At 36.0% G+C, this 22,623-nt stretch overlaps 1 protein-coding gene and 1 long non-coding RNA gene across 11 annotated transcripts; both read left to right on the top strand.

The window, feature by feature from the left end:
• The first annotated feature begins 1,303 nt into the window (after window positions 1-1,303).
• Window positions 1,304-3,692, top strand: LOC140014845 (uncharacterized). Its single transcript, XR_011821554.1, has 3 exons — window positions 1,304-1,482; window positions 2,870-2,932; window positions 3,500-3,692. It is a non-coding gene; the product is annotated as an uncharacterized lncRNA (long non-coding RNA).
• Window positions 3,693-5,765: 2,073 nt separating this feature from the next.
• On the top strand, window positions 5,766-22,553 carry LOC140014848 (uncharacterized). Of its 10 annotated transcripts, none has more exons than XM_072066433.1 (13): window positions 5,766-6,624; window positions 7,012-7,093; window positions 7,211-7,314; window positions 7,709-7,835; window positions 7,916-8,010; window positions 10,823-10,946; window positions 13,186-13,266; window positions 13,806-13,904; window positions 14,000-14,164; window positions 14,984-15,112; window positions 15,267-15,323; window positions 21,737-21,868; window positions 22,181-22,553. In XM_072066433.1, exons 1-13 carry the CDS (start codon window positions 6,584-6,586, stop codon window positions 22,385-22,387), a joined length of 1,443 nt encoding a protein of 480 aa, XP_071922534.1. In that variant the 5' UTR covers window positions 5,766-6,583; the 3' UTR covers window positions 22,388-22,553. The 10 variants fall into 10 exon arrangements, with proteins under 10 accessions (XP_071922534.1, XP_071922532.1, XP_071922533.1 ...); XM_072066431.1 differs by having other exon boundaries at window positions 14,984-15,124; XM_072066432.1 differs by having other exon boundaries at window positions 14,000-14,185; window positions 21,737-21,856; window positions 22,190-22,553.
• The last annotated feature ends 70 nt before the right edge of the window (window positions 22,554-22,623 follow it).

The following is a 22,623-nucleotide window of genomic DNA, read 5'->3' as shown; positions in this document are numbered from 1 at the left end:
ATGCGTATGAAATATCCGTTCATGTTAATAGATTTTCAAACATAACAAGTATCTTACGGTTTCTTTTTATATTAGTATTAGTTGTGAATTTATGCAAGTATGAATAATTCAAAAAATAAAATAAATTTCTTACATATTCATGAAAAAATTTTACTGTTCAAGTATTTTATTAATCTTTGAATCAATTATTTTATATGATTAAAAACCTAAAACCATATACCAAAGATGCAAAAACATATTTTCTCCTTGAATGAATATAAATTTCTAGCAACTTTAATAAAGTAACAATTAAAATAACACCAAATAAAGTTAATACATGTGGATAAAATAAATTAAGTGAATTTATAAATAACAATAAAGTTTTTTAGAAGATAGAGTAAAATCATAATAAAATATAATTCAAATTTATTTAAAAAGGATTAAGTTGTTAGAAAAGAGAGAAAATATGAGAAAATTGGTATAAAAAGTATCGGGTATGAACATGGGTAAAATCCATGTATCAATTCGCTTAACATAGGCAAACCACTTAGGGTGTGTTTTAGTAAGTATTGATAGTGTGAGAACCCTAAAATTTTTACATTTTCTTAGCCTTTTGTTTATTCTCACTTCCTCTTGTTAAGTGAAAATGTGTTAACCATTTGTTTTCAACAAAGGAAGGTTTTGATATTACGTGTATTTGGGTGAACGAAATGTATATACGTGTATGTGTTGGAAGTACGGTTGAGCGCGGCAATTGAACTAGGATTATTTTATTTCTTTGCCTACATTTTATACTTTCCTTAGAAATATTAAAATTTTTATGCATTTTTACAAGCAAGTACAGTTTTAAATTCATTTTTCTAGTATGAGTTAGTGGACGTTAAATTTGAAACGCATTATCGATGTGGGGCCCGCTAGTGCGATAAATGTGGTGATTAAGAGTGAGTTTTAGATGATATTAAGTGTGTGATTAGAAGTGATAATAATAAGTTAGTGAATTAGAAGATAAAACCCTAGTATACGCGATTTAAGGAAAAACGGCTAGAACCGACGGGTAACGTTCACTATCGATTGAACACACCACTTGACTACCACTTCCCTATCACCACATACCTTTGATATTGTTGCAAAATATTTCCCTCATCCTCAGTCCTTATAGCCGAAAATGTTGACTCAAAATGCAAGGAAAAGAAAAAAATTTTGGATGGATTTTGGTGGTGCCACTTGTTGGCCATCTATGGCCCTTTGACCAAACCCTTTTGTCTTGCCTTCTTATCTTTCATTTGAGCTCATTCTTCATCATTTTTTTTCTGGTTTGGCCTAGAGCAAGGAGAGGGAGGAGAGTGAAGAGAGTTTTCCATTTCCAACCTTGAATCCAACCTTTGTAAGTGAGAACAAGAAAAATTAAATCGATTAATCACTAGTTTGGAAGCTTGGGAAGCTTAAGGAACCAAAAATTTCAAGGAGTAGTAGAGGATCACTCTTGCAAGGTCTTGTCTTGAGGTATAATGGCTGATCACTCTTTCTTTCTCCATTAATCATGATTAAGTTGGGTATTAATGTTAGAGTTGTGCTTGTGATGCTTGTTTCAAATGGTTTTGATGATTGGAGGGACGAATATTGAGTTAGGGTTTTGATTTATTCACTCATATTTCTTGTGGGTTAGGTGTTATATGGTATATAATCTTGTAAAGGAGAAAGTAGTGGTAATTTTAAGGTAAAAATGTGAATTATGGCTTGACTATAACAAAAGTCCAGATTTCTGGAAATTCAAGTTTCAGTTCTGCCCGGTTCCAGTTCGTGATGTTAGAGGCCGAATTAGACTTAGTATAAAACATGAAAATTGTAGAGAATGATGTTTTATAGTTGTCTGCAAAATTTCAGCTCAATCGGAGCAACGTAGCCTATGAAAAGACAAAAATACCCCTGACTCTCATAGGTTTAGTCTAGTGGACAATTTTGATATTTCACAACGCTAACCGTGTCTGTTCACCCTGATGTGTACTGAATTAGCCTTTGGCCAACACACAAAAGTTGTAGTGATATGTCTTAGCTTTCCAATGCCCCTGAAATCACCTCGTTTGGACTTCGGTAGCCTGAGTTATTGTCATTTACGCATAAGGCGGTTAACAAGCCCGAATGTGAGATTCTGGTTCTGTTATTTGAGATTTTGACTTAGATACACTACAAACTGGACTGAGTGGTTTTCAACAAAGTTGTAGGCCTTTGTCTTAGCTTCGAAATGGTATAACTTTCATCCCAATCCGATAAGCGTAGCCTCGGTTGTGTCCGTTACGTAAAACAACGTCAAATCTGTCTTTTGTTTCTTGACTTAACCTTCATTTCCGCACATGCTCCTAACTTGATTTTGTACTTGTATGATTTGGAGCCTATGGAATGGCTATTGAAATGAGATGATTTTGTGTATGACTTTGGGATTGATTGAGGAAAAGAATGAAGCCATAAATAGCTGAAAAATGGATAAATACAAAGGGCGTGCTGCCCAAATTTACGCTCAAGAATTAGGTAGATATACTTGCAACTTGAGTAAAGGTTTGAGAGCGAATACCACGTGAACCATCTAGGGTATGTACGGCTTCTTTTATCGAGGTATATAAGTTAGAATTCGGCCGAAACTTGTACCTTTGGAAAAATGAAATTTTCGACTAATAGAAATACGTTTCTTTGTCACTTCGACCCAAATGGAGATTTTAAAGTTTACGAGTGAGTATAAGTTTTATAAATATTTTACTTATGTCATTTGGTTTAAATGTACTCTTTTCACTATCAAAATCATATTTATACCTTGTACTAGTACGTATTCGAATTTTCTTTGAATCACTTACATCCTTGATGGTTGAAACATAATGTGTTCTTTTGATTATATTAGGGTTCCTTGGTGATTGAGGGTGTTATCCGAAAGGATACTTTGGACGTTATTTTGCGTAAATAGGTGAGTGTTCCTTGTTTGTTATATTTTCCTTGACTTCATGGCTTGTGTTATTGTTTGACAATGTGTTAAGTTCTTTCAAGGATTTCTAAAACGAGTTTTCTAGGCGAGTGTATTTTATCGCGCTCGACCTAAATGAAATGTGAAATTTTTAATGATTTAATGATTGAAACGTTACATGTGCATGAATGTAAACCTTTTGGCTGAACTGATCCCTGCCCTGGGTGAATATTTGGTATACTCGAGTATTACCTTGTTGTCGGGTGGAGCCTGGCCAACGTCCAGAAGGTGGTGAATGAAATGAATGAACGAATGTCAATGCAAATGAGGGATTTTACTTATCGAAATGCATTTTCAAATGATTGGAGGAATAACGGAATGAAAGGAGAATGAACGAATGGCTCCCTGTGAGCCCGTATCCTTTTAATGAATGTTATTATCGCTTTATATTGTCATATTTCTTGAATTACTTGCTATCTATGGTTAATGTATTGAACTGTTTATTTGTTTGTGTGTTTGGAACCTCACTAAGTTTCTACCTCATTTCGTTAGTTTTGTTTTCCTTAACAGGGGATGCGAGTAAGGACGAGACCTCTGTATCGACTAGTCTAGTCTAGTTCTTTTGATTCTTTTGTAATGGTTCTCGCTCTAGCATTTGGCAAGGGTTGGATGTATGAAGAATTGAGAACTTTTGTACATTTGATTTTGTAATTCCTTTTGAGATAGAAAAGTCTAAGTATATGTTCTAAGCTTTGAATCGTTATTATACTTTGTCTTGTGGTTTTGTTTCGATTTTATCTGAGGTGAATGATTGAGTCCTGGCGAGAGCTGGACAGGCGGTCCGCCGAACCCTTTGGTTCGTCTTAGGGAAAGGTGGGGTTGTCACAGATAGGCTCAAGATGGGGCAGACTATCAAACTGTACGATCCTTTTAGGTTTAAAAAATCACGGACCAAGCTCGGTCATTTTACTTAATTAGGTTTTTGGCTCAAAATAGGCTTGTCCAAACTAAAAATTTTTCACTTTCTGTCATTTTACAAAACTATTAATTAAAAATGCAATATGGGAACTAAAATGTAATAGTTTATCTTTGCTTTTTTTTTTTCGTAAGGGAGAGGGTTTGAATCCAAAATCTCTTACTTACAACTTTTTCTATCCTATCAGTCAACCCAACCATTCCCTCGCAATTGTTTAACTTTGCTAAAATTTGAATACAGAATATTTCTGAAAAAGTGAATTGCTGCATTTTAAGTATTTAATTGAAAGTAGATACATAACTATGTTTAGTTTAAGGCTTATAATCATGCAAAAAGTTTGATTACTTTCTCGAGTAATAGTTTTTTGGGTGCATTGCAGTAGTTGATGAATATTACCTAATTATTATAATAAATTACTGTGAAATGATTTTTTGTTGGGTAAAAATTGTTGTGGAAGAATGGTGATAGCCAGCTTTCATCTTTACATCTTCTGATATTTTTAAGAGAAAATTGTTAATGATATTCCTCACATTTCATTAAATAAAATTTTCCATCCTTTACTATTAATATGGTAATTTTATGTCCTTATAAAATTAAGTTTCAACCCAAATTTTCGACCACTTTTTACTGGTGAAAAATTTGGATCCCATTTATGGTAAAATAAATGACTCGATTCATAATCATATTTACTTTACAAAAAGTAGGATTTGAATTGAACTATATTTATTTTTCTTCTAAAAAGTGAAATCTGACATAATCTATTTTCATTTTTTTCACTAAAAAAGTGAGATCTAACCTTTCATGTATAAAAAATGATTGCATACAGGTTGTTTTGAGAAATGTCTGGTTTGTGTTGTTGTATCTTGTGTCGAAACAAAATTGATTCATGCCTTTGTTGCTAATTTGAGAGTACACTTAATATCCTGTTTGTTATGTGTTTTCATGATCCATGCGAATTTGTAAACTTATATAGTCTAAGAAATAGATAATATAATTTTGAGAAGTGGCCGGTTTGTTTTATTGAATACTATGTTGAGACAAAACTAATTCATGCGTTTGTTACTAATTTGTTGACTAAGACGCATATAGTTTTTGCACCAATATTTTACTTCACTTTACCAACTACAAAAAAAGATAGTTTGTTTGGATTGGCTTGATTTTAAATAAAAAAATTTACTTCACAAATTTCAATCACCTTTTTATCTTCCCAATCACCTTTTTATCTCACATACATCATATCATAAAAAGTGCTACAGTAATTATCTCAAATAAATCATCCAAATAAACTCTTATCCAAACAAAATTAATTTTTTACCTTAGATTTAGATGCTTGCAATGATGATAGATTCACAGAGTTAGTTTTGTTCTTTAAATAGTACTGTTGTAAATGTTAGACAAGACGGCCATTGAAGTTTGCGCTAGCTATTGCAAAGATCACTACTGTTGCTTCGGTTGTTCCTAGTACATCTTTTCGAATTTCACTTGTACCCTTGACTTTTACTATTTATTTTATTCTTTACTAATATAATTTGTGGATAATAAAAAAAGAACATATATGGAACAAAATTATCATCTCACTCCTCAAAATGTCCTTTTAATAGTATTTTTTCTGACTTAGATGGATTTTGTTATCAAAATTGTTAACTTAAGGGAGGCTAGTATTTTCTAGATTTTTTGTAGAAAAATTACTGTAACAATTTGATATATGTGAAATAAAAAGATGATTGAAAAATGTGTTCGCGAAAAAACGTAGCAATATTTCTTTGAAAAATTGCTGTCCAAAGGCCTTAGGAAGGAGAGGTTTCTAAATTATCCCATAATTCATATCTATTTCTTCTCTTTTGTCTTTCAAAACCAAACGCGCTACATTCGTTTTTTACAAGAACTAACACGCGTTCTGCAAACAAATTTTACACTTTTTTTTTGGTAAGCACGGAGTTCGGAGAGTGCTTCGTTCTTGGGTCTACTTAATTCCTTTTTTACATTTGGTTTGTGGCTTTCCTTTTCCTTTTTTTTTTCCCACCCCATTAACTGTTTCATCCGAGTTCCAGATCGAACAAGCAGTCGTAGGTGGAGCACACCTCCCATCTGTGGGAGGGGGGGAGTGAGTCGGGCTTTCTTGAATTCACCCCCGGGTTACTTCTTTTTCCTGACATTGATGGGAAGATTGCACCTTTCCTGATCCTCTTCCTCTTTCTTTTCCTAACGAAGACGGAAGACTCTCATCTAAGTACCATTACTAGCAGCTGATGGGTTTTTGTCCAATCAATTTTCTGAATTGTCAGTTCTACTATTTTGTACTATCTAAAGTTTCGACAACCGCAAAAATAGTGTGGTTTTAGTTGAAATTCTAGATAGAGTTTCGATTTCCTACAACACCAACCTTTTAGTTGAAATTCTGGATAGAGTTTCGATTTCCTGGCGTGAATCGTTCGAATTATCTCCCCAGTCAGTTGGATTTTCCCCATTTCATTTCTGGTGTTCTGGTTTTCCCTTCGCCATTTGCTACCCTTCTTGATTTCCATCGCCTACGTTGTTGGACCAAGAATGAAAGTATAGGGAGAAGCTTTTCCGTCTCCCTGGTTGCAGCTCATTGAATACTGTATCATGTTGTTCGACAATCTACTCTAGCTCAAAAAGTGTGGTTTTTTTTGTTTTTTGTTTTTTGGCTGCACCAGATGATCGATCAGTTTATTAATTTTGTAATTCGCCCGCCCAGGTAAAGTAATGCATATAGTAGGATGCAATTCCTGATTTGTTTCCGATGTGCTTACGAATTAAAATGACAATACATAGACGGGAAGTTGACAGTGTATGAGATAGCATTTACACGTCCAGAGGACAAAAGATTCCAAGTTGCCCTTCTCCACTTGCAACATTCCACCTATGCATATTTTCACTATGGAATTTTTTGACCTTTCAATTGTTGTGCATAAGCAGTTTTGCTTCTTTAGCCCTTTAATTATGCCTTATCTGTGGATTTACACCTGCTCCTTTTTCCCCCTTTTATATTAAATCGTAACCCTAGGCTACACTTCTGTTAGCTTTGTTTAGCATTTGAGTGTTGGTTATTTCAACTATCTTCTTAGCATTTTCTGGTTAGCAGGGCTCAATATAACCCAGATCAGTACTTGTGGGAGAAAGATTTTACTCTTGCTGGCAGAAAATACAAGAGACAAGACTTGGAGGCAAGTATGGGCATCTGTTACTCAACCTTTATTTGGACTTTTTTGCTTTGGGCAGCTTTAATCTGCTAATGTGATGGTGTTCTAAGCCTTTAGGGCATCCTGTGCTTAAATTTTCAGCTTAGGAACGAAAGTGGACATACATTACAGTGTAGCCATTATGTTCCTTCGCATTTTCCAGATGGAACTCCTTTACCTTGTGTTGTATACTGCCATGGAAACAGGTGCGTCACTTTCAATCACATTACTTCAATTTGGTGAAAAGTCATTGCTAAATTTTGAATGTAGAACTAAGCATGTAGTAGATAGTATTAACTGTTCTTATGATTGCATTATCCAGTTATTGACTTGTTCTATTTCGTGTTATAAATTCTCGCCGAAACCATTTTAATTGCTGCCATGCATGATTTTAATTTGTTTGAAACTAACTGCTGGCTTTACAAAATGCAGTATTAAACATGCAGTGGCTATAGAAATCTGCATTCCATGAATTTCTTGTACAGTCATTCATTCATCCAATCTATGGCAATTTTTTGTATTTTTGGCATTGTTGGACTAGTAAAGTGCTTGCATCTAAAGAATTTTACTTGCTGGCTGTTTATGATGTGGGTCCTGCAGTGGATGTAGGGCAGATGCAAATGAGGCTGCAGTAATTCTTCTTCCCTCAAACATTACTCTGTTCACCCTTGATTTTTCGGGTTCAGGCTTATCTGGTGGTGATTATGTTAGTCTTGGTTGGCATGAGGTATGTTTTCCTCATTATCCTCTCTCACTATTTCCTAAAATGTTTTCCCTGCAGAAATGACTCTATTTATTTTGTGCCAGAAAAATGACCTCAAGGTTGTGGTCTCGTATCTGAGAAGCAATCCAAACATTTCACGCATTGGTCTCTGGGGACGGTCAATGGGTGCAGTGACTAGGTGATTTGACATTTAATTAATGATCAGTTCAATCATACAGCCCCTAACAACTAGAGTATTGCTTTGGCTTTTGTGTTTCCTATTGTTGCTATTTGTTCCTGTCAATGTACTGTTAATCCTGTCAATTTACATTGGTGTGATATTCTGAATGCTATCCCAAAGAGGAAACTTAATGTTTTCAGCATGAAATGAGAGACTCGATTCAACAACCTATGGCAAGAATTAAATTTAATAGGTAATCTGGTAAAAGCTAATTCTAGATCTTGTAGAAACTAGTAAGAATAATTTAATATCATTCTGAAACAGAGATTATTGGAGCAGTAATAGAGAAATCATGAATGTTTGTCCAATGTCAAATATCTTGGATGTACTGAATAGTGTACAAGATTGTAGCTTATATACCACTAGCAGGGCTTAAAAGTTTTGGGGAGTGGTTTAGGCTACCTGTGTTGCTGGGCCAGTGCACAACTCGAATTGCTGTGGTAGTATCAAATTAGAGTAGCTTAATGTAGCCTCTTCATGGGATAAGATTGCTTTATTGGGTCTAATGAGAAAATCAGTGCCTTAGGGGTGATTTTCAAACCCTAAAAATCTGTTGGGTTGAAGTAAAGGAAAGCAAAAGAAAGAATATCATTGCATAGAATTGAAAGGCATCAAAAAATGTAGTTACTATCTTATTGCATGGGAGTGGAAGCAAATGAAAAGGAGATACTTAATGTTTACAGTGTTTGGAATTGGTAAAAAGATAAAGAAAAAGCTTACAATTTTGATTTTAGATTTTTTGTCCAGGAATTAAAGCTTTATTTTACCTAATTTCTTTTTTTGTTTTGGGAGAAACTCTTTGAACTATCTTGTTTATTTATTTTTATGGTAATCTATGTCATCTTTTTCAAGAAATTAAAAATGATTATCAAAAAATGTAATAGTATCACATATTTTATTAAGTTTATTGGCTTTAGCTTGTTATGCAGAGATATCAGATACAGAATTCTGTCCTTTTGTTTTGAATATTGAACAATATCACGTTGAATGGTCAAATTATAACAGAAAGATTAGACAAAAAAAATGTGGGAGTGTAAAATCTTCAGGTTTAGTTAGTTCTTATGAAGGTGCTTCGTCATGCTGTAGAATTTGCTTGCATTCAAAGGATGTTCTAACTATGTTCACTGAAGTTCGGATAATTGGTCCAAATGTACTTCTTCAAATATCCCAAAAATTCTGTCAGGGCTCCTAAACTTGACTAACAAGCGAGACAATAGATTTGAGATAGACTGATTGGCGGGTATAAGGGGAAGCACCAGGAGTTTTGGAACCGGAAAAGAAAAGGATTTTTTTGCACTGCTTGCTCATAGCGCACATCCTAACTGTATATTTTGTTTAGCCGAAGAAGCATCAGATAGTTTGGAGTTCTTATGTGGATGATGGATCAATTGTCACATCAATGTGATAGTGCTTGAGTTTTTAGATCATTTAGTAAAGTACTGAAGACTGGTTGGGAAGTTGAATCATCTCATTGTGACTAAACCGAATGTTTCTGTTCTTGTTAGTGTGATTAGTCAATTGCTTAAGGATCCTCAGTTTGTCATATGAGTTGCAGTTATTGCATCTTTTTGAGATACCGTTGAAGTGCTTTGTAGATTTTGGGATACCCATTTGATGGTTCAGATATGCATATTTGGCTGGTTCTCAGATCAAAAGTCAACTATTTGGTGTTCTGTCTTTGTTTTGGTGCTTGATATCCTCAAAGAGCAAGAGATGAATAGCCCTTGCCAGGTCAAGTGCATACTCTATGCATTGTGCCATAGCTCCTACAACGTTTAATTGGTTAAAGGGATAATATACTGCTTTGCTCTGAAAACTGGTAACCAATGAATTTGGGGCAAGGTAATGGGGCAATAGCTCATGTTTCGTCCAGGCCAACATCCTGAGAGAATGAAGCTTATTGAATTGATAGTCATATGTTGGACAGGAGAGCATTGCTAGAACAATTTAATATAACATATCATAAGAAACCTGTAGATCAATTACCTGAGCTTGAGGAAGTTCATGAGTGAAGGTTAAGATCTTGTGATATCTAGGCTTCAGTTTGACAAAAGAGCAAGAGTTCAACTACATCATACAGGGATTAACTTTTCTAAATACTAATAAATAGATAGTGTACCTTTGGATCAATATTGAATCTTCCGAAATTTTTGACATCCTAATCACAGTGGGGATTGGTGTGAAGTTTCTTAAATTGTAGGTTGTAGGCTACTACTTGGGTATTTTGGGTGGTGATTAGGCTCCTATTCTGGATGAGTGCACACATTGATCAATACGCTATCTATGATTAGCTCATTCTCTTTACTTCTTTACTTAATCTAGTTTGTGCTCTACCTCTTCTTCTTTAGGCCTTCTGTTTTCTTTTCTCAAAAGGATTTATCTTGAGCTTTATGAGTTAACTTATTTCTGGCAGTGAAAAATTTCTATTTCTTTGGTAGCTTAAATTCCCTCATTGTCATGTTGGAGATTACTAGTTCAAAACACAAAATAGATTGTCTTCATGCAGAGGGTAGGTCAAGGACCATTTAGCAAACTGATTCACCTCAAACTCTACATGTGCAGGAACCCTCTCCACTGAGTTTTTCATATATTGGTGAAATTTCTCTTTGATTACAAAATTAAAATGCTTGCTGAAATTTCTGTATATTGGTGAAATTTTTACTCTGTCTGTCACAAAATTAAAATGCTTGCTGATGAGCCTTTTTCAAGCAGACGAGCTCTGACTTTGCTAGGATAGTTAGTTATGTGGTTTTGTATATCATAAATGCAGCCTTCTTTATGGAGCAGAAGACCCTTCGGTAGCGGGAATGGTGTTGGACAGTGCATTCTCAAATTTGTTTCACCTAATGATGGAACTTGTGGATGTATACAAAATCCGGCTTCCTAAATTTACTGTATGTGTCCCTTCTTTTGTTTGTTTATTCTGTTCGAAGTATATTTTGGAAATAAAATTTAACTGTCTCCTAACCAACGTGTAAATACATCCGTAAACATGTCTGTATAGCTTATTTGTTTTGTAAGCATTATTCCCTAGGAAGAAATAGAAATGATAGGTTTTTATGTTTTGTTGGGAGTACATGTCTAGTGGACATAATTGTTTTTGCTCCTGAGACAGAAAAATCCTTACAGGTTATTGTTGTTCCTTTCATTTTTATTATCAATTTGTGTAAGCTGAATGATTTGTTCTAGTTAGCAATCTGTGGACAATAAGTGCAGTTTTACTTGGAAATATTTTTCTTGAATATCAAAGTATATTTTTAAGGGTAAATTTTATATGCACTGATAGTGTATATACACCATCACCGTTAGATTCATAACACGTGCAAAAGTTGGATTTCAAATTCAAAGTTTGCATAGTTGTCATTCATTCAAGACTGAGAGTGTATACACTATCAGTGTAGGAAAGATTAATCCTATTTTTAAACTTTTTAGTGTAAGAAAGATTAATCCTATTTTAAAAATTTTTTCTTCTGTAGGTTTCTTTTCTTTTCACTTTTAATATTTCTTGTAGTTGATTTTGCAGCATATATATTAAGTGGTTAGGTGTCTTGATTGATTTTTATATTATCCTACTCTCTTTACAGATTTAGTTGAACTAAATCCAGATTGAGTGTTCTCCTTCCCTTTTTAATTAAAGAGTTCCTTAATGTTAGGTGTGAGATCTACTAATTTGTAATGTGGGAAAACGCTGTATTCAATTAGGAAAGAATGAAATCTTTTTGCAATTTTAACCAAAGTCAACTTCAAACATCGTTATGCCAGATCAAACTTACATGGTTCATGATTTGATTTCCTGGCAAATTATAGGTCTATTTCCTTTTTAAAATGGTCATTAATTTACTAATATGCCCCATTTAATGTACATCTTTGTTAAGAAATATACTACTCCATTAATAAAAAATTATTCTAGTTGGAGTAATAAATACAATAATAAAAGTGTTGTGTGAAAGTAAGAGTAGGCCTATCGATATGCTATGGTGGGAGTGCATGCAAATAAGATGCTTGCCAATATACGAAAGCTGCCACTGCAACGGCGGGAGTGCATGCAAATAAGATGCTTGCCAATATACGAAAGCTGCCACTGCAACGGCGGGAGTGCATGCAAATCAATACACGAAAGCTGCCACTGTTTGAACACGTTCGAAATTTTTTCATTTAAACAAAAGAGAATGGCACTCAGTAAATGTTTATTATTGACTATTTTCATATTCTTTCTTAATTTAAGAGACATTTTTTATTATCTTTCAAATGATTCAAAGAAATGCTGAGGCATTACTGTTTGTAGTTACTGTGCTTTTTCCTCATCTTCTCTTTTCCTCCTTTCTTCTCCTTTCTTTTCTTCTCTACCATTTTTTTGGCCTGTTTATTTCCCCCTTTTATTACCAAAAGGAAATTGACTTCACTGCTGCAATCCTTCTTTTCATATACCTCAGTCATCTTGTCTGATTTTCTCTTTCTCCTAGTAATCTGCATTTCTCTTGCTGCAATAGCGCCACTTGAGGGCAGCATTATGCTGATTTTCCTGACTTCATGCTGTGCAACAATTTTACTCTAGGTCTTTGCCGCTCTTTGGACAAGTTTCTTCTGAAGAATTCCATTCAAGCCCCTCCCCATTCTACTTTTATTTTTCAGCTAGTCAGTGACATCATATTTGATTTTGATTGCCGTAAGTATGAGAAGATGAATACCCCTTAATAACACTTTTGACCACCCATTGATGTTTATGCTTTTGTGAGCGGAGGGAGAAGGGAGAGGGATGGGGAAGGGCTGAGGGAGTTTAAAGGAGCTGGGAGGGGGAAAAGGGATGCACTGGATAAAGATGTGGGGAGGGAGGTAGGAGAGGGGAGGGACCAGGGGAAGGGCAAGAGCTGGGAGTGGGAAGACTGAAGAGGGAAACAGAAGGTGCAAAGAAAGAAGGAAAAAGGGGATGGAAGACAGCTGGAAAGGGTGGAAAAGAAAGGAAATGAAATTGTCATGTAGGAATCAATAGGTGAATCTCATTAGAAGCCACTGTACCACCATTGTAGAAATCTTTCAAGATACAACATTTTTTAAATTCTAAAAAAGAAAATGGAGTCAAATAGCCTCCTAACTTGGTTCTTTTAATGCACTGAGACTTCCCTCTGTCTCCAGGTTAAGGTGGCTCTTCAATACATGCGGCGAGTGATTCAGAAGAAGGCCAAATTTGATATTATGAACCTCGACGGCGTACAGGTTTTGATAACTCATATGATTCTTTAAAATGATAAACTTGGGTGCATGCATAAAATCTCCATGGCTTCTAGACTATCGGCCTATTTCATTTGCTTCAGCAAAGTTAATTTACATTTTTTGAACTTAATAGGTATTTGAGGTGTTCTTAGTTGCTGTTGACATAATGATTTTGAATAACCATTTTAAACTGAAAAACCTGAAGTGCCTGTTGTGGAGCTTTTGACAATGACGTTGCTTTTAAATTCTTATAACTCCAATAGTACCTTGTAGATTTTCAAACAGACTTCATAATATCTTGTTTAAGCAGCTGTTACAAAAGCTAATGCATGTTTGACGGTCCCTATCTTTGAAAGCAAAGGTTAGAAGAAAATCATTGTAATCTGCACAAGTGGCCAGCATGTTTGTTTGTTTGTTTTCTTTCTCTTTTCTGGTAACTTGCCTGCATGTTAGCCTCCTTGTCTTTTTTCATCTTGAGGAGGCTTGGTGTTGATTCTGTGGTTCATCATTGTATTGCATTTCTTTTTTCACTCCACCTGCAGGTTGCGCCCAGAACATTTATTCCTGCTTTGTTTGGGCATGCTAAAAATGACAAATTTATTCAGCCTCACCACTCAGATCTAATTTTTGGGTCTTATGCGGTATAGATTCTATTGTGAGATCATTTCTTTTATGTATATGATGCACACTATATATGTATCATGGTTGTGTAGTTCTCAGTGTTGTTCTTTGACAGGGTGATAAGAATATGATCAAGTTTGATGGCGACCACAATTCCTCTCGACCTCAGTTTTATTATGACTCAGTAACAATATTCTTCTATAATGTTCTTCACCCTCCTCAACTTACACCTGCCCATACAAGTAAAAAAGAGAAATACTCTGATTTGGGGGACCTCAAGGTCAGTGATGATCCAGATGAGGTAACTTCTACTTATCATATTGTCATTTGTGATTCAATAGTGCTTGTCTATATTCTTTTGCTGTTTGGGTGGCAAGAAGACAAGAGGTGGTGGATGTTCATTGATACAAACCATATCCTAGATACTAAAAGTTAGTGAACTTTGGTTTCTCGTAAACTGTTGAAACTTCATACCGTGTGAATATGGGCAGTGAACTTTACATTATATCATTGCTGGACCTCAATTTGCTTAAATGTGTTCAATGATTAGGAGGCATTTTTAATCCCCTGTTTTTTTGCTATTTTTTTAGGCAGGGGAGAGGTAGGATTTAAGAAGCGGGAAGGGGGAAGGGGACTCAAAACCAGGACCTTTAATTCCTAGGGCCTCAAGCTTAGCCACTAGACCGAGGTCTCCTCAGCTTCAATCCCCTGTTTAATTAACTCAAATTCCAATTAATCTCTAGATTTTGTTATTTATGTGAATTGGGAAAGGTGTCATCCTGATATACCTGAATGGAATTTTGTCTGCTTGTATGTATTATTTGTTTATGCTGCTAGTGGGGGGAGGGGGTTGGAGTTGATTGATTGTGGCATAATCTATATCAAAACTAGAAAGAATGGGTTAATTCTGGGTAATGCCTTCTCATTTTACTGTACTAATTTTGCAATTCAATAGACAGCTGACTATGTATCTTTGGTTATAACATCAAGCTTGTAGCCACTAAGCACTCTGCTTGCTGCTTGTGGTTAACCTGATGTTTGTGGGTCTCTGATTATTCTTTCAATGTGAGCTGATGGTAAGATTTGTTTTTCCCTTTAGAATCTGTTATATGAGATCATAGCTGGTCTTCAAAGTGTTGGCGCGGATGCTTCTAGTTCATCGTCTGCTCCCCCTGGCATTTCAACAGCAAAGTCAGTGGGCGAACTTCTTTCTGAGATTGCTCCAGTTGTGAGTGTACTTGTATGAATATTTCCTCTGTTGTTTTAGTTCTTGTTTTCTTGAATGAGAAAGTTATTCATATTTATTGGAGCATAGATTGATGAACGTGAAAATTGTTTTTAAGTTCATTGATTGCAGATGTTAGTTCTTTAACTGATTGCAGGATTCACTGGTCATTGAGGACAACCTAGTGAATTGTGCTGATTCATCACATGCACAGGTATTGTTGGCTGTTCGAAATCTTTTGGTGTGTTTTTATTTCTATTATTGCATACCTGTGTGATATCAATTTTCTGAGTTGTCTAATGCTACATGATGTGGTAAAAAAATAACTGAGCTTTAAATTTCTCTTTGACGCACATATACCCACATCAAATTCTAAGCTACTTTATACTGAAGCTCTGTTGGTTTCCCTGGTTTCGTACTTGCATTATTCATCCATTTTTCTTGTTTTTTGGGTAATATGATCTCGAGGAAAGTCAAAGCTGAGAGTGGGTGTGGATGTTGTTGAGAGTTAAAGTAAAGGTATCATCGTAATTACAACCAAATGCTACTGCCATAGATGCTACTAAGTTAGCCACATTATGTAGACTCTTCGTTCTCCAAAACTACCTTGACATGGTATTAGAGCTGTGATTTGCATTTTTTGTTCTTCAATCCTCCTGGAGTTCGGAGGGAGTCTTAATTCCACATCAGTTTCCTAGGGATTTCCAAGCAAGTTGAGAGAGATTTCAGGTAACTCCAGTCACTGTCATTTGGTTTTGAGTTGACTAATTTGTTTCTTCCTCATGATGTCATTGACCAGGCATGGTATCATTAGACAACATGCAGTTAGAATAGCATTCCCCCCAAAACTGTTTTTGCACATATATATGCAACAAGAAGGCATTTTTGTTTTAGCAACTCCATTTTTTTAGGTGGAGTTTGAAGACAAACTTTTCTGTATGCAACACTTTTCTGTAAAAGTGTTGAATGGGTTGGAAATTTATTTTTTACTTTATCAATACAAATACGAGCTGGTATATGAAACTGATTTTTTACCTTGAACATGAGCACATAGTATACACTGTTCTTTCATCATGAGGCAAAGCAAGTAAATCTTGAGAAGTCATAAACAGAAACTAGTAGATACTTAAAGTCCCAACCCTTCATCCTCCTGCATGCGTCAATTGATATCACTTGAAAATTTATAGAGGTGGTTCAATCTTTAAGCCTGTTTTCCATATATGTCTACAAACTGGAAACTTGCGGTCTATATACCTAGTACAAACCCTAAGTCAAGCTCTAGTCCTCTCTCTCTCTACACCCTTTGGATTTTCTCTACTTTTTGAAGCTAATTGCATTTTCCCCTTCCGTGCTTAGTTTTCTTTCATTCTGTATTGAGTTCCTCGTAGCATGTCATTGCCATTGCATCCTTCTTCATCAAAGGACATGAAGAGACTTTGTAAATTCCTTGTACCTTTACCAATTCAACCATATTTTTGGACTGAACTGAAATCTACTCTCCAGGAAAAACACTTGTTGCATTTTTAGACCTCGTTTACAAGCATCAGTCCACCATTGACTCTGCCCATCTTCTATCATCTTTTTGTGTTCTAAATCCAAGCATAAATAATTTTGGTTGGTATCTATTTACAGTATTATGATCCCCTTTACAACAAAACTTGCTGCCTGTGTTCTGACATGTTTCCTATGATTGATCCAAACAACATTTAATGATCTTGCGCTGAAAAAGGGGTGTCCTTGTTCATGTTTGAGGCCTTTGTATAATTTTTTATTGCCTTGAGGAGTCAGAACTACTTTGGTAGGTTAAGAAAGCTCGAGTCAAGAAAGTGTAAGCTTCTCCTGTCAAAGCCGCTTAGTTAACACATTAATGAAAAATGCATGGAGGTGTTGTAAAGATGTTTGGACAATTCAGACAATGCTGGAATATTTTGACAAAGTTGGTCTTATGTAGGTTATTTTGTTGTATGAGTAATAGCTTTTTGTTCCAATAGAAATATAATTTTAAGGGCATTGAAATGCTCTTTCAGTATATGCTGAATAAGTGAGAACTGACAAATATGGGATCAAAAAGTCTAGGTAGCTAAGGCAATATCAGGGATTGTAGTTTTTTTGCTGGAGTTACTTTTCTTTGAAGGTCAAACCCTTTTGGCTGCCCGCATCAAATTTAAGTCACCAAATTCATCTTCACTTTTTCCATTATCTAAGCCTTTAGCTTTCTTAGTTGTTTGGGTTCATTAAAATATGAGTTTGCTGGTGAAGCTTCACAAATCCCATTCTATCCTTTCATATGAAAATTGATAGGAACCAGCACTTGAAAATGTCTCATTGACCCTCGCAAGTAATGGCATGCACATATGGACATGATTGAAGTGTATCATGCAGCACCTCTAGTGAGCCCACATGACTATGGGTTTGTATTCTATTGAATGGTATTGAATGAAAAGAACCAATTACTTTGTTTACCGCGTTGCAATGTTACATGGACTTGTCAGTTTGCCTTATCATACCCATATCGACACGATAAGACATGGTTACGGATGCAAGCTGTAGGTAGGTTAGCTGGTGTCTCTGGAGGTGAAAATGGAGAAGATAGAGATGACATAGAGATAGAGAAAATATCACTTATCATTCAACCAGATCTACTTGGCAAGAGGAAACGAATGATGTTAATATTGTTGCAATGGCTGCATGGTGAAGATTGACCACCAGAGAAATTGCTGGTGGCTGTTGCATTTTTTGGAATGTTCTGGATAGAAAAGAAAGGTTGGTTGATGGCTAGAGGAGTTGAAGAGATGTGAGGCTGCTGTAGGGTTTTTTCTTTGTACCAAAGCTTGTTTTTGCATAATAAACCCACAAATCTTTGAAGAACTTATAAAAGTTCCACACAGCTTTTATTGTACTAATGGTTCTGCCCGTATATTATTTGTAAATTATACCATGACCCTCATAGTTTTCACCTCCATTCTGGATGAATAACTATAGCCATGTCCACAAATCTTAAATTTCCCAGCATAGAGAATTTGACTATGGATTGCAAAACCCAATACCTGCAGGTACATGGCCTGATGATTAATCCGATGGTATGTATGACTGACAGGTAACTTATTTGACTAGGGGTTGCCAACAAGTTATCCGAGGGTTTGCTAAGAGGTCCTTATATCCGACTCCCGATATTCGATATTCTCTCTCTCCCTCCCTCCCTCCCTCTCTCTCTCTCTCTCTCTCTCTATATATATATATATATATATATAATTGTTGTGTAGGCTGGCAACTTTTATAGCAAGACTCAATCACAATAAATTTATGTAGTCAAATCATGAGATTAACACTCATCCTCTCAAGTCTCAATCTCAAAAGTTAGTTTTGAGATATTTCAAACCATTTAGATGCGTGTATTTTGGTTTCATAAAGGATTTGACAGGTTTAATTAGGTGGTACAGGGTATAGGTGGTTAATCCAAAACCGATAGCAGGCAAGTTTGATAATGGGATATAAACCGTTAAGGTTGCCTGTTAGGTTTTGGTAAGGGACTTGACTAAAAGGGTAAGGCCATCAATATGGTGCTGGCATTATCCCTACAAACAAGGTGCCCTTGCTCTTCATCACCATATTGATCATAATTAGGAAGCTCAGATTACCATTCTTCATAGTCTCCATCCTCCAAAACATCGTCCAAGTGAACTTGCTGCTGTAGACAAGGGTAGTCATGTCCTGTTCCCTTTAATGTCGCCTTCTCAACCAAAATTCTGCAATCTTCAGCTGTGGGCTTCGAGTCAAATTGGTCCTTCGCACAAGACTTAGAATGAAGGAAATCTTCTGCATCCATGCTTCTGTTAAAGTTTGGAACTACAATTTTAACTCCTTCAGAATTTAAATCCAGAGCTCTTCCCAACCATTCTTCAAGTCTACTGCAATCCAGATGTTGATATCTGCAGGACAATGAAATGGTTGATGCTCTTCTCATCATCAGTCTTCTTCCTTGTTGCCTCTTTTTTATAGGTTCAAGGGTTCCTGTCACCTACTGGTAACCTTGCTCTAGCTTCTGCACAATCCCTACACTCTAGCTTTTGAACCTGTAGCATGAGCTATTATGTGATATACTACATCTCCATCATCTAACCTTGCTATTGGTTAAGCTTTGGGCTCTTGCATGTGGTGGCATCTCAAACCTTTAACTCCTAATACCAAATTCATTGTAGCAAGGATAATCGGATCTTGAAAGAAATAATCCTAGGGAAGAAACAAGATGGATTCTGAACAAAAGATAATTAGGGGAGAATGATGATGCAAAACAGATGCTTTCCTTTTGGATGGAAGGAAATGGTGTGAGAGAAGGTAAAGAAAGAGATATTGGTATCTTTTCGCATGGGAGTTATAAGTAGAGAGAAATGGGAGGATGGAAACTAAAGGATACTCTCTCTGAAATTGGAGGCAATTGGGAAGTGAATGGGCCATTTGAAGCCCACAAATTGTCACATTTGCCTATCAAAACAAAACCAACGAGTTTAAGTTTGAGGGCGAATGTGTAAACTACACATGTTAATCATCTTTTCCCCTTCAATTCTCTTCAACTACTCACGAACAACATGGAAGAGAGTAGTTACCCTATCTCTTCTGTTTTTTTCTTTTCGTTTCTTTTCTATTCCCTCTTGCACTACCAAACTTGGCAATAGAGAAAGCTAGCTCTAATTTTCTGAAAAAGAATATAAATTTGGTAACAACTTACAACCAAGTACTATGTTATGGAGAAACGCTAACCAAGCCTTAAGTCCTACTGTATCATACTGTTTTATAAAATTCTAATCCTTATCCTCAATAATAAGCAGAAAAGAGGACTATAAACTAAAACACTGATTTAAACCACTCTTAACACAACTTAAACACATAATCAGAAATTATTAATCGACACTGCTGGTCCTGGATCACAATATATGGTGTTTTTCAGCATTTGATGTAACCATCTTAATTTGCATTTTTTCTTTATGGTCTCTTAGATGTTTGTAAAACATCATCATTAATATGCATATAATGGACATCTCCAAGCCTAAGGAAAGAAAGAAAGTTTTAGTTCAAAAGTGAGAAGATTGTCTATGTGGTAGTATTAGAAACATGAAGATATGAGAAAAAATATAAAGGCTGTAGCCTGTATATATTTGTATTGCTTTGTCATCACTTTGTATAACTAGGGATTCTGTCTTTTAGTCCTCATTTACAGGATTCACTAAATTACAGGAGGTAATTATTTAATCTGAAGACTACAATGAGACAGTGGTTTTATGTCTTAGAATAAATGTGTATTCCAGTGTAAGAAAAAAATTATTGGGTGTAAATTATCTTTATCTTGATGCTCTTTGTTATTTTTCGTGGCCAATAGGACATTATTGATTCTAAGCTTGAAAGTAGGAGATGAGCATTGTGAAAGGGTAATTGGATTTGGAAAAGTATACTTCTGGATCAGAGAATATGAGTTTCTTACTGACAGATAATTTTGTTTATTTTCATTTTTTAAATACTAACTGGGAGGCAATACAGATTATTGTATGGGACAGTGAAATCTGACTTGTGCCTATTGCTTCTTGGAGTAATTATAGTTATCCAGAATAGGAAAGGGAAAAAAGCACCAGTTATACTAGTAGTATATTGACACGGCCCAAGTTGTTGAGGATTAATTTATAACCCTGGTTAAATGACTCAAATATTCCCACCTTGTTCTAGCATTCTGCCTGAAATCCTCTGTCCCCCCCCCCCCGAAACAAAGGGGAAAAATATAACCTGTTTTCCTTTCCTCAGAACAGTTGTTGATCAATAAAGAACCAATACCTGCTCAGCTTTTGTGTTTCTCCAAACCCATTATCTCCCTTCATTGCTCTCTTCATCAAAAAATCTCATCGTCCTCCCAAAGGAATTGAACATTCGAACAGAAACGCAAACAATTGGTGGCTTTAACCACTGGAATGGTAGTGGAGGGAGGAGGAAATTGGGTACAAAAGATTTTCTAATGTGCAAATTTAATGTGCGTCCATGTCTACTGTCTCCTTTTGTAGTCTATGCCTTTTATAGTGGTATTCAACTCATGGAATCTCAAAAAAGGTATGCAGGTGTAAATGGATGGATCAGGTTCTAGACTATCATAGCAGGAAATTGTTAACTACTAAGTTTGAGGAAGGGTCATGGCCCTCGAGTGTGGTTGGACTGGGGAATTGGGTAAGACGGCTGGAGAGGATGCGGGAAACTGTGGCTGTTTGAGTCATTTGACGGGGGTATAAAGTTAAGTGGGAGTGCCAGTATCGCATTCCTAGTCATACTAATAACTGAATTTCACGAGAACTGGGAATTTTTATCATTAATTGGTGTTTGTCCCTGAATATTAATATGCTTGCATGGGTGCTTGTGTCTTGCTCATTGATTCATCAATTTCCTATCATCTTTATTTTCTGGATTTCTGTATCCGCTTCATTTCAAAAATCAAGGTCTTTTGTCATACACTATTAAGCATTTTCCTAATCTAGTATAATTGTATGGCTGGCATGTTTTAACCTTGACGCAAAAAGTGATCCCGTTTTGGACGCATTAAAGAAATGCTCCTTAAGCTTGCTAAATGGTGGATATGCAACCCTGATTTGTCAGGACAAGCCCAGTGGCCAGAATGAGGAGTCTTGCTCATACACCAGTTCAAATAGGGAAAGTTGGGGAAGATGCTCATCTCTTGGCAGTGATGATGAACCTTGCTTGGATTGTACAGATGATGTAAGTGATCAGGTATCTTCTTCACTCTTGCTTCCCCCTCTCTCCCCTCCCCCACCCCCCGGGCCGTGCGGGCCCACCCCCAAAAAAAAAAAAAAAAAAAAAAAACCGGGCGGGACTCTGGACAACAATTAACATGTCTGTCTTGCCGAAGTTGTCTTTCAGAGGACCTAGCACTGCAAGCTAGAAGATAATGTGTTTGCATATCTTTCTTTTTTTTTTTTTTGGGAGAAGAGAAGGGGGGTGGGGGTGCATGATGACATTGGCTTGTGAATGGTGCTTGATCAGTGTCATAGAGGGCAAACTAAACCTTCTGATGATTTTAAGTCATTTCAGAGGACTCTAAAGGTGCTTGCTACACCTGTTCGAAGCGTCCGACAGACAGCAATAGATACAACACATGATGAAAAGAATAAGAAGGCGGTTTCAACAACAAAAAAGAAATCCAAACGTGACAAGTTTGAAAAGCTGGAGGCTCTAAGCCAACGTCTTCGTCTCTGCATTCTGAAGAGAGTTAGACACTGCTCCTCATAACCACGTGGTAGGTGTATAATGCAAATCTTCATTATTTTCCTTTCTTTGTAGCTGTGTTAGTGGCCGCCTATCATTCGTTCATCTTTACAAGAACTTTGTATTTCATTGGTAACAATGTATGTATATACTCCCTGTTTTTATTAAGTAGCTCAAAGTAATTGCACTCTGCTGTTTGCTTTTCTTCCTAAGAACCAAGTAATTGAGAGGGAGAACAATATTTGCCACTCTGATATATC

The sequence above is a fragment of the Coffea arabica genome, chromosome 9e (assembly GCF_036785885.1).
Source record: "Coffea arabica cultivar ET-39 chromosome 9e, Coffea Arabica ET-39 HiFi, whole genome shotgun sequence".
NCBI classification, from domain to species: Eukaryota; Viridiplantae; Streptophyta; class Magnoliopsida; order Gentianales; family Rubiaceae; genus Coffea; species Coffea arabica.
This window is presented reverse-complemented; position numbering and strand designations above follow the sequence as displayed.